The following is a 13160-nucleotide window of genomic DNA, read 5'->3' on the forward strand; positions in this document are numbered from 1 at the left end:
CTGCTTGGCAATTGCCTCTGCGATCAAATATCAACGCATAAGTATTATTGTTTGACTAGACTACCTGTCAACTTAATATAGTTAGTACGTTTCATTCCATAATTTGTACAACTAGCTTGCAATGCAATTTCGACATATCATCATCTTCCTCGTATAGGCAACATACGGGCAAATTATACCTCATACCACTGCACCAATGTGGCTGTGCATCATGCCCATCAATTTGTTTCCTTTGCATAGGCTGATGACTATATATGATGAATGAATGAGATTTTTAGAAAAGAGATGAGGTGATTGGCATAGCGCATGGCCATGTCGATGCATGCGGGTGTAGGATATAATTTTTCCACCGAATTACATGAGCACTCATTATGACGGAAGGATAACCATAGGCCACCGCCGCAGGCCGCGAGATCAAAAGATGTCAGCATCGCGTTGCCGGAATGAATCACCAACGCATCATTCAGTCATCCGAACGGGGTGGCGGATGGCAAGAAGCTTCTTTTGAATGAGAGAGGGCCTGACTCCATGTTCGGAGTATACACTAACTAAAATCCCAGCCATTTCATAAGAAAAGGTGTCACGTGAATCAGCCGTACATATTATAAGAAAAGGTCAATATAATATGCAGACACGTATGTTCTTTCTAGAGGGAGAAAGGGATATGAGATTCCTCCTCCCATAACGACGCTTTCGTTGCGTAGAATAACTAGTACTGGAGATAACTTGGTAGTCTACGCCGCCTGGAAGAGGTAGGCAATTAATATAAAGATTTATACGGAGAGAAGGCGATCAACTTTTCGTGAGTGTTAGATGAATTAAGAACTTGGTAAATGGGTTAGGATAAGGATACCAAAATTGACAGGTGACTAATGGGGCACACCCCTTGGTCCCCTTCCTTCTTAGTAAAAAAAGAAGAAGAAAGAAACCCAATTTGGGGCTTCCGTTCGTCCTCCTGCCCGCCAAAATAGACAGAGTCCTGCCATTCTACATGTGCTATCCAATGGGTGCCGGTTGTTCTACCGAACACGGTTTCAACAACCAGGATGGAATTTTCGACGTACATGAATCGATAAACTTTCTTGCGTGTAAAAAGACAGCTGTTGCAGGGCCTGTTTGGGCGCTCAAATCTCCCATTCATGGAATATTCTTGGGTGGGTCAAGGCTTGCCTAATAAAAGAAGCAAAGAGGAAGGACGGACAGAGGGATGGCGTCACTTTAATCCCAAGAACCCGTCACCTTTGTGACGTGGCGATGTAGCCGGTAATTTTTAGCATTTTCCTTTCCAACCTATAGAAATAAGATAATTTTTGATTTATTTTAAAATTTACTGGATTGCAGAACCGATGAACCCATCACGATCCCCACAACTTCCATTATTCTACCTAGCTCTTCGCACCTTCAATTACCTTAATACGAGATATACGATACAAGCAATCCGATTGCCATTTAACTACGTCCAAATTGTTCCATGAAGTTAGTATGCCTTACAGACTTGGACATGGCCCGGCTAGCAAGTTTTCTTCCCATACCAGCAACAGTAAATAGTTTAGTCACAACATCTGATGGTCGATGACCATCCCTCATCATTTTTCGGGCTCTTTTCGGCTCAACAGGCGACATAGGATATATTTTGGATGGAAACGATAAGGTTAGGAAGCCAGTAACGGCAAAATAGTTAAATTCATATTGAGGCACTTAAGCTATGATCAACTTGCTCACCATATAAAAATCATATACCTTGTTTATAAGGACACGTTGCTGAAACAAAAGTTGGAAGATTCTTAGCACAGCACACATGACAACCTCACGGTAAGAAATATCCCTATAATTCCATAAACTAACCTTCGAGAGAAAAGAAAGGGACTGTCAGACGAACCATATTAATATTAATAAACAAAACAACAACACCAGCCACCACCAGAAAGCGGCGAACTAACTAATAACGACTAAACAACCAACGGGCGTCCAAGCTAAGTTGCCCGGGCCCGCTAATAACTGAATCCTCGCAGCAGTAAATCTGAGAACTACATTGTAAATATATATATATATATCTAAAATGTTGCACCCAATATATTTATGTAAGAACTCAATCATCACGCTACAATACCCCTACCTCATGTCCACCATCCTATGTTTTTACTCAGACCGTGAGTTCGCCATGAGTTCGCATGGTGTGGATAGTCTCTTTATGCGGAAACCATAAAATAAAAGGATTGGAAGACAAAAATCTAAAATTGCTGCTACAAAGGGTAGGAAAAACAAATATTTGCAATGGTGGCATCCAAGCAACTCCTTAAGCATAATAAGAGTTATCGACTGCAATACAGATACATGAAACCACCATTAAAACAATGCCGAATATTAAAACTACATGCCCAGATGCATTGCCAGATATAGGAAAGGGGGGCTTGCATGTAACCCAAATACCTCATTCGGCAGCCATATTACCATACTGCCAGGGGTTGAATTCAATGGAGGTCATGTCAACCTCCTCAAGGGAATCGGAACTGTCAACATTAAGCCTGTGTTCGCTATATTTATCATTATACTCATACACCTCCAGGTCACCCCAAGGAGTGGGAGTGATTTCACCAGTCATGTTGAACCATCTTGGGGTAAACTGGGGCCCCTTGACCTCTCGATGTCTTTTTTCGGCTCTCTGCCGCTCCTCCAGACTGGAAAAGACAAAGAATAAACAACATAATTCAACTATAAGGTGGAAAACATCTAGACAATCTAAACAAATATGATCTTTCTTTGACACTTTCAAAAAACAAATATTGAGATATTCGAGCTGAAAAATGCATGTATTCACAAGGTATCAACTGTCTTTTTTTTCCTTCTTTTTTGTTCAAAGGTAACAAGTTATCGACTATGTCAAGAACCACAACTTCCTTGTTTGACTTGCATATGCAAAAATGATTTAATTGACAGCCTTGGTGCAGCAGCGAGGTGCTCCATCGTGACCTAGAGATCGCAAATTTGAACCACAGAAACAACCTCTAGACATGAGGTAAGACTGCATACTTCTAACTTTACCTAGACCCTACAATGGCAAAGTCTCGTGCACCGGACCACCCTTTTATGCAAAATGATTTAATTCTGCTATCACCTTAATTGCTGACTAATTATACAAACTCACCTGCTCTTTTCCGTACCAGATTTAGACATGTCACCTTTCTCAAGAGCATATCTATCGGGCCGCAACCTAGAGTCTGATGCCAGCAACTTTTTCGGCGCCGTGTCAAAGCTGTTTATTTTATGAGCAAAATATGTATACTGATATTTATCATTCACTGGTGTGGCAGCAACTCTCCAGACCTGGACAAATAAAAATATTAAAGTTTTCATGAATGGATCCAATAAGTTCATATACCAGCACAATGAAATGCAATATCCACAACCAAATGTGAGAATGCGATGAAAAAAATTATACTACCAGTAGCAACGATAACATTATGTATCATTGTCATAGTAAATCAGTAATTAAATTTGTTGAACACCAAAGTATAATTGACAAAAGATTGACAGAAAATTTTGCAACAAACCTTCATACACAAGATTTAGGAACATGGTATGGACTTGGTAGTATGCTCAAGTCATAATGACGTGCTATATGGAACCAGAATCAGTGCATCCATGATGCTCCAACAGGATTTTAGATAGAATATCCAACCACCTCAATATCGGACCTTGGAGGTTTTATTCTCTCGTCAAAAAGAAACCTTCAAGTTCCACAAATGCTATGTCAGAAAGACCGGTAAAACCTCCATATAGAGGTCCAAGAGTCAAACGATGGCTGCAAATTTCAGCATGATTGTGAATTTCGTGTCATTGGCATGCTTATCCATATGATAAGATGCATTGTAAGGTTTTGATTCATTAGAGACCTATATGAAGTTCCGTGCAAGTGTTCTAGTCACACCTCTTGACTTTGATGTACAAATTATAGACGTAAGCAATGTATGCAAATAGATAGAGCAAACTATATCTCAACCGTAGAATGGCATAGATACAGGCATGACAATCATAGATAGTAAATCGACATGGTAATATGTAAAATGAACCTCCTTAAGTTCAGTGCCTGGTAAGGGCTCCCCTTCATGATCACAAGGCTGACAACTCATTGACTCACTCCATTTCCCGGTCATTAATATCTTGGGTTCTTCTTCTGCATCATATACATATCCATCCACTTCATATCGGCCAGCCCTGCCACCATTGGCAGTATACAATGAGAGACAAGATTTAATCCATAAGGGGATAGCAAATACAATGCAAGCGATACTTTCAAACAACCACTAGATCAAATTCGACAATTTAATTTTATTATGAGATCTGGTGTCACAAAAAATAGTATGCATAAATGATGTCCCATCAGTAAAGGCCAAGAAACAGTGTGATATGCATCTCCATGTATATTCTAAATCACCAATCATCTTTCTGTTACTTTGCCTTTTATCACTGTGCAAGAGTTTACAGTCTTAGTCATGCAAATGCTACAAATCAAATAAGAACCTCAAAAAACATTGAATGAAACGAGGCTAGGAGGGCATACCCAAACCAGCCACATGGTTGAAAATAAAGCACAACTTTATCCCCTGTAGTCAAATTTGTCATAACCATCTCCCCAGGTGAATCGACCCATGTACGTCCAAATATAAGGTTATTAACCTTTGTGGGAGGGGGCACCAAATCCAGGACAACACCAGCTTTTTTCAGAGTCACCCTTGTCCTGCAGCAGCAAACAAAATCCTTACTATTTCATCTTTCACGAATATGCCAACTATGTAAAGCTACAGCGATGATATGATCTTAAAGATGTAACTGACACCAACACCTTTCAATAGAATAGAGATTTATCATGAAAGTCAATTATACAAGATCATTAATGCCAACAAAACCAAGGAATGCTAGAGATGGCCTTCACACTTTAGTTCTGCATAAGCAGCTCACCTTCCAACTGGATAGACTTCCAGCGAATTTCCTAAGAACTTAGTTTTCAATTTAGAAGAAATGTCATAAATAAAATGCTCATTCTCAGCATGAGCTGCACTCATTGGAGGATGGTGACTGACCTGGAAAGAAAACAGGTATGATGATTACATTATTGAGGGAATAACATGAGGGAGGGCAACCAGTACTGTACAGCATCACTACCACACTATATTAAACAAATAATGGGACAACATATATTGCAGTTTCCACTGAAAGATCTAGTTTTCTTCAGATGGTAAATGGGGAAAAAAACTAACCTGCTCTGCAATAAATTTAATTCCACCGTGATTGACCATTTCATAAGTCTCTCCTAGGATGGGATTGAAAGGCTTCCAAGTTCGCTGGAAGGCAAAGTAGACAGATACTGCCCATGAAGCTGCAAAAGGATGTCATTACACGATATGACCAAAGCACGTAAGAGATACACAAATGCAGAGAGATACTTACAAGTATACACCAACCGCATGTAAGGATCCTCACATTCATCTGCCAGATCTAATAGGTGACAGTACTCCATTAACTGTGACAAGCATTGCAGATATTAAATTATGTACATTATTAGCAGCATCAAAATAGTCCTACGATACATTTGAGACAAAAATGCAGAATGAAGTATCCATGTATGATTAGAGAGGCTACTGTATAAGAGCATTCTATTAGACCTTATCCTTTTAGAGAGAGATTCTTTTCAATTCCATATACACAAGTTACAAGAAGCATGCTAGTCCAATAAGCTTGTTGTTCTGTGAGTGTTAGACATTTATCAAGACTTGGGTCCTTAGGAACTCTTTGGATTTCTAGTTTCCAAAACAGATATGTCTAATCAATATTACATATGGAAAACACCCCAGTATGGATTGTCTTCACTGCACTGCTATGCTTGTTTTCAATTTCAATATCAATATACAAAATAACAAACCTCCAGGTACAGAAAGAAATATATTTTTATTTCCTTAAACCGTATAAGATATTTCCCCATCCCCGCCTGAATATATGTTATCCTTTAGGTATTAGTAACTTATCATGGACAGTTGCGATAACCATTTTAAATCTTAGCTTCGTAGACTATACCAGTTTTGACACTATTGATCTCCTATCCTGTGCACTTCCTAAGCTTATGATGTAACTGTATGGTTCTTACACCAATACTACACCATTGTGGATAATAGAGAACAATGTTCTGATACACTTTAGTTTTTATTAATAATTCTATATTATGAAACAGTACTTAAAATTCTCATTGATCTTTGCAATTAGTGCCTTGATGGGTAGGATAACTTTTTATTAATCTGCTTATATTTGTAAGATGGGCATAGATGAACTAATGAATCTTCAATATGAATCACATAAACTCGAGACCTGTACCGGTGTCTTAGAACTAACCTGTGATGCCCATGAAACATAAAATGAAAGAAGGATACCACCAGCAAATGAATTACAGACCTTGAAAGGCCTACCAACAATCTAAAAGTCACTTGTAACAACAGTTACAATACCTCTACCTTGCATGTGTCACATGAGCTTTTTCGACAACCATATCATTGTATCCAAACAACTACATCCTTTCCTCTCCTTCTGATATGACATTTTTACAGGCAACACTACATCATTGCATAGAGATCACTTGAAAGGCATGATATATCAATCATTGCATATGCAAAGAAAATTGGTGTTAAAATAAAATTAAAGTATGAATCATTACGATAATAAATAATCCTTGCCAGGTAGTTTATCTTAAGCTTAAAGCACACTGCTTGTAATTATTTTAATCATGCTCTGGTTGGCACCAGAAATAGAATTACATTAAATATAAACATATTTAGTAACCGAAAGAAAAGAATTTGTAATTCTGCATGTAAAGAGAGAGAGAAGATTCAAAGCATATGCCTCCCACAGCTAAAACAATATGTTCCTGGACAAAAACAATTACTAGTTCGGATGCAGGATTGCAAGGATCCATTGTTTGAGGGTAGAAGCAAACATACCCTGTGAGACTAAATAAGGACCCTAATGAACATTGCCAATACTCAAAAGGTATCAATCACACCAACCTCTGCCATTTTCTGAAGCATTGTCATTGGTTCGAAAATAATAACTGGAAGTGTCACCAGTGAAGTAACATCTGATCCTATATATTTGTGCATCATCTGCCAGTAGCTATCTCGATCCTGCAAAGCAATATAGGTCATAAACGCAAAAGCAAAAAGCATGAACAAACATAATATGTTCTGCAAAAGAAAAAACACAATAAAAAGGAAACTTGACATAATTCATGAATTCTATGCATACATACATACATATATGTGTGTGCACATATATGCCTGTGTACATATGTGTGCGTGTATAAATATATATGTATGGGTATATGCATATAGATGTATGTTAAACATTTAAATATCAGAATAACAATCCATGCTTTAAACAGCCACATGTCAATAGTTACCCACAAGAAGGTGTGTGAAATTAGTTTTTCTTAGAGAAAATCTCTCCACATGTTAAACATTTAGATATCAGGATAACAATCCATGCTTTAAACAGCCACATGTCAATAGTTACCCACAAGAAGCTTGTCAAATCCATGCCTAATAATCATATTTATAGGTAGGCGATCTTTTTTCCCTGGTTTGCTCGAGCAATTAGTTGGTTTCCTTCAGAAAAAAGAAAAAGGCTTATAATATGTAGTAGGTTTTTAATTCTCTAAAATTAATTGATCGTAAACAAGCCTCAGCCACAATTTTGGAATGATCTTTGGCATGCACAACCGATACAATAAAAGATAATGCTCCTAAAAAATCACGATGCAAAATTTCAAGCATGCCAAACTTGTTTTATACATCAAAATCAAATTCCAAAGTGAAAGGCATACTGGACAATAAAGATATATAATAATAACTACATGAAACAAGGTGCACAAGCAAGTAATTTGACCCTCGTGCTGATCATAGACAAAAATCTAATCCCTAGGTTTATATCTAGCATCATAATTCATTCACATCTATGAATTACTGGAAATGTGAAGAGATGTAGTCTGCTTACAATAGAAAGTATCTTCGTGCTGCATAGCTTCTCAGGTTAAATTTGTTCATCCATCAATTAGATAGATACTTTGTCAATCTCATGACTGGAGGCCTATTAACAATCACCAAGCGGGATATATTTGTTTTTTGGGTAAGCGTGATCTATTTGATAAATTTTAGATAGTAAAAACAGAAGTATTGAGAATCATGCAGATGACAATAATGGTATCTCTTATGTTTAATCCCATAATGTAGCACTTTCAACATCTATTGTGACTTTATCATTTGCAACCTTTTGCATAACATTATTAAATGCAAAGGAAATAAGCACAAGTTAACATTATCCCATCATACTTAAAGTTTATTAGAGCAAATATAAGCTTCATCAAATTATGCAATCGATCATTTGAAATAAACTAAACAGAATTGCATCAGGAGAAATGTTACAGCAGTTAAACAAAGCAACACCTCCTGCTTCCATCTTCCTCTTTGAGCTTCAGCCTCTGCATCCTCTGTGCCCCCTTCAGGATTGATTACTTCAAGTCCTTCATAACCCAATAACCTGAAAGGAAAATATACCAGCTAATTTAGTATTTTGCATTAAACAACATGTGTGATTGGTACTTACCGGCAACACAAACATCCTGGTTACAATAGAGATAAGTCAACATTGATAGTTTCAAAAAATAACAACATGAAAAGCACAGACTGCAAAAAAGAACCATGCCCAACATATCCTAAGCATACTATACATGTACAGAAGGGCTGCAAGTACAAGGAGATCCTCTATGTTATCATACATACAGAAGGAATGTTGAAAACTTGTCTTCCACAAGAAACTGCGTCAAATCATTCAAAAACCAATTAAAAACATAACAGAAGCTGTTATAAAAGTTTTAGTTGAAATTAAACCCGGAACTGTGGAACAAAATATCACAGATTTAGAATTTTGACATAATTGTGGTGAGATGTTGTGAGGCACATGTGAAACTGCAAAAGTCTAAAATTTAACTTTGTAAAAGTAGCATAGTCTTGTCATATTCTCTCTTCACGTAGACCAGAAGTATTCTTCAATCACCAATTCGATAATTAGTTTCTCATAGCATGAGAATCAGTTACATTACCATTAAAGTTGGCGTTCAATCCAACTAGTACTTTAACAGCTCCATCTCCTACCTCAAATTGCTTACCAGGAATTTACCACAACTTGTAGAAGGCTGACCTTTGATGGAACACAGAATCATACCTTAAGCCCCATAAACAATAGATAGGACATGCACTATAAAAAGTTAGTAAAGCAAAGGCAATCTTGCACAGATAAGATGCCAATAGCTAAAGACACAGTGAAAGATAAAAAAACAAATACCTAACAATTACATAATTATTAACAAAACTTTAGAAACTTCACACAACTAGGAAGTCCATACTGAAACAGGTATTGATGTCAAAAACAGCAAGATGTGCAGATGTATCCATTGGCTAATTGATAAAAAGGAATTATTGATGACCACCCATGATAGAAATCTTGGGAGTCAAAGTATTGTACAAGGCATATTGTGTTCTATTAAAAAGGTTGGGCCCAGAAAGTGAGAAGAAAATCTAGCAATTATGAATGAGGCAGCAGAGGAATTAATGTGTATATCATATTAAGGTCCTATGGTAATGAGGATTTTAGCTAAAAATAGTAAGAAAATATTATGAAAGCAAGGGATAACAGAGAAGAAATTTATGAAACAAGGATTTTATCAAAACAATTAAAATTAAAAAGATGAACCATATACATATGACATTTTGCTAAAGTGTATAAAGGTCATGTAAATGAGAATATAATGTATCACCAAAATAGTAATAGCATAGTCATTAACTTATTCAATGAGATTCTCACACAAGTAAAATACTACAGATACAACTGATCATCCTTGTCCTAAAATTTTTTGGACAATTGAAAAGGTAAATTAACTTTGAAGTCATTTACTTAAATAAGGGTGAATTTGTAGATTGCTTTAGAGGCAAATAAGTTAAATAAGAGGAGGGAAAATCAAGTCATGGGTGGGAATAGGAAAAAAATGGTTACAAGACGAGATCTAATTCGGAATATGTCCTGAAGGCAACATAGGATCCATATAATCCATTCTAATCTAATGGAGCTAGTTAGTTGCATGTTTAGTACTTACATCCACTCAATTACTAGAACCTTGCATGTGCAATGCACATGAGAGGCTGCACCCTGAGGGATTTTGAGTTGCGCACTGAGGGCTTGCGGCATCATTCTCTCTCATAAGAACAAGGAATGTGCAGGGGCTTTTTTTGGAAATAACAAAAAAGTAAAGTTGAACTCACAAAATAGAGTTGTACCCCTGGAGTTCACATTATATATAAATAAGGATATAGCAGAATCATCCCAAAACTAAGCATCATTCCAAAACTACTTATCAGCTGAACCAAAAAACGAGAAAAAAAAATGAGTGGCTTCTTTTTGGAGGGAAAAAGAGACAATTAAAATTGATGGGTAAGAACTGTTTGAACTTTATGCACGAAAGTGCTGGCATGACATAAGCATGACGCCAAAGAATAGGATGTCGTTTTAGAGAAAACAAGAAAAGCAAGATGCTGATTGTTAGACAGTACTATTGCATATGCCTATAATGCATAGATGATTCTACTTTAAGTAGAAAAAAAAAGAAAAAAAAGAAAGAAAGAATAACGTTACCTATTACTTATGCTTGCATCTTATACATTACTCCACTGCCTCACCTCTCGGCTTACATTCTCATGCTTTGATAACAAGTTCCGATGTGAAGAGTAATAAGCATGAAATAGAAATGATTTCTTTTATTTTATACTTATATAACTAGTATAACCTACTGTATAATCTTCAGGCCAATGAAACATTGAATATAACTCCTCTCCCTATTCACCCTCCTTATTGTAATTTGTAGTTAGCATTTCCTCGGATTATTAAGTAATCTTAGTAAAGAGCAAAAACTCTCATTGGACCTATTATTATGCTGCATAGTTCAGTAAAGTTGTGAAGATATGAGAATATGTTGAGGAGTATCATGTATTCCATACCTTTCTTTGTGGTCTGGAAAGGCCTGATCTGTTCTGGCTATGTGAGCTAATGTGAATTTTGACCTTTGAGGCCTTTCTTGATTTTTTCTTCTTTGTGGTGCAACTAAAAAGTTTGATGTTAAATAAAAGCAATATTCTTAGAGACACCTACAGAAGGTTGAAATGAAAAGATAACAGTTAAAATCTCTCTTAGAGCCACACAAAGAAAGAGGCAAGAACCAAAATGTTTAAGCAAAGGACAATGAGATCCAGAAGTGCAAGCCATATTTTATTGACGAGATATAGGGAAGCAGAATCTGAGTGATTGAGTAAGATGAAAGCATATGGGAAGCACTCACCACATGCATAAAGTAACCATTATAATACAATAGTGATTGCACATTACTTGCAAGATACCAGCTCTCCTTGAATTCTGACATTCTTCTGTCTCAACACTTACAAATAAGCAACCCTAGCCACATATATTGTAGAATTAAGACTTTCCTAATCTTGAAGTGCTTATACACTACGACCAAAAGATAATTTCTGCCACAAGAGACTCTAAAACCGGACGTTAACCTATTAGCATCTACTAAGACATTAAACTTTATGTGCGAGCCAAATATTAGCGTTTAAACCAACGCCGCAAGCCCCCTTATATGAAGTAATTGTTTTTATTTATGGAGGAAAAAAAAGAACGGAGCCAATATATACATATATAGGAGTCCAATGACAGTGCCCTGCATTTTTTAGAGTGTTTGATTTTTTTTTTTTCCTAATCCTTTTAGGTTTCACCGTTTTGCAAGTTTTGTCATCAGGTATCCAGCTTACTTACAAATTTATAATCTTACGAGTACTAGCATCGATAAGTAGAATGAAAGAATATTTACGAACACTAGAAAAGTCCAGTATCCATGGGATTATATTGTAAACAAAGAAAAGCTAATATATATAATAGAGAGATCAGTGGTTCCTTATTAAGCATGAAAAAAAAAAGCTTTCTGGAACGATTTCCAGAAAAATCAATTTAAATCCCCTAAACTGAAAATAATAAGCTCTTCTTAATCACCAAATACAGGACTCGATTGTCAAAAATCCTTAAAAATCTTGTAAAATAAGCAAATCTTGCCATTTCAAACAAAAACTAGGGTTGTTAATATAGCTTTAATCCCCATACCCACCGCAATCCAATCAGCAACAGCTCAACTAAAGATGTTTCTTGCAAAAAGAACAAAGAAATAACGGATCTAAAGAGTCCTCGTACCCATTTACCGATTTATGCACCACACTACCCCAGTTCCTGATCGCAGCAAAGAATCCACTGCTCGCCGGTTTCTCATCCCTCGAACCCATCTCCAAAACCCCGATTCAGAGGCCAGAAACTAATAGAATCCAAGAAGCGACGCTCGAAAACGATCAAATCATCCGAGGCTAACGGACCTCCGGTGCGGGAGCTCTGATCGCCCAATTCCGCCTTTCGATTAGCGTTGACAGATGAAAGACGAGATGGAAGGGGCGAAGTTATGAATCCGGCGACGAAGGCCGGCGACGATACGGAAGAAACGGGAGGAACGAGAACGGCGAATGGGCGGAGCTAACTAGTTGCTGATCCCGGGGAGACGCTTAAAAACTGACCGTCCGATGAATCGATCGATCGACTCCTGGGCGAGTTTGTGGCTGCCCAACCAACCATCTGGGTCGGGCCAAGCTCTGGCAAGTGCGGCCGATAAATGTGAGCTGTCTGATCTTACTTTGATGGTATTGATCACGGGAGACCTAATGTTGGGTGCATTGATTCGCCTATCCCTGTCTACCATGGTTAAGGAAAAGAAGCGACGGCTGATCGTTATTACCTGCAAATAATAAGATCATGTGGCTTTATGAGGTCATCTTCTGGCGAATAACATCACCTTATCTTTTACGCATCACCCCAGAATCGAGCATTCGATTTTTCGCACCACATTCGATTCACAATAGGTGACCTGACCCAATTCGCCCCTCCTAATCCCCAAGCCTGAGTCCAAGTTTGTTGTATGCATAGAATGTTACTCTGAAGAGTTTCATTGGATGATCCCAGATGCTTGCAAATAA

At 37.3% G+C, this 13160-nt stretch overlaps 1 protein-coding gene across 4 annotated transcripts; it reads right to left on the reverse strand.

The window, feature by feature from the left end:
• Positions 1 to 2253: 2253 nt before the first annotated feature.
• On the reverse strand, positions 2254 to 12712 carry LOC103714337 (oxysterol-binding protein-related protein 3C-like). 4 transcript variants are annotated; one of them, XM_008801555.5, is made up of 10 exons: positions 12334 to 12712; positions 8487 to 8580; positions 7053 to 7169; positions 5449 to 5521; positions 5259 to 5377; positions 4960 to 5081; positions 4562 to 4738; positions 4071 to 4215; positions 3146 to 3324; positions 2254 to 2678 (listed from the first exon to the last, which is right to left on the reverse strand). In XM_008801555.5, the coding sequence occupies exons 1-10, from the start codon at positions 12420 to 12422 to the stop codon at positions 2432 to 2434; spliced, it is 1362 nt and encodes a 453-aa protein (XP_008799777.1). In that variant the 5' UTR covers positions 12423 to 12712; the 3' UTR covers positions 2254 to 2431. The 4 variants fall into 4 exon arrangements, with proteins under 4 accessions (XP_008799777.1, XP_008799770.1, XP_088569525.1 ...); XM_008801548.5 differs by having other exon boundaries at positions 8466 to 8580; XM_088713399.2 differs by having other exon boundaries at positions 12342 to 12648.
• Positions 12713 to 13160: the final 448 nt, after the last annotated feature.

This window comes from Phoenix dactylifera, chromosome 17, assembly GCF_051530095.1.
Source record: "Phoenix dactylifera cultivar Ajwa chromosome 17, Ajwa_hap1_PhDact_Kaust_v1.1, whole genome shotgun sequence".
Lineage (NCBI taxonomy): Eukaryota > Viridiplantae > Streptophyta > Magnoliopsida > Arecales > Arecaceae > Phoenix > Phoenix dactylifera.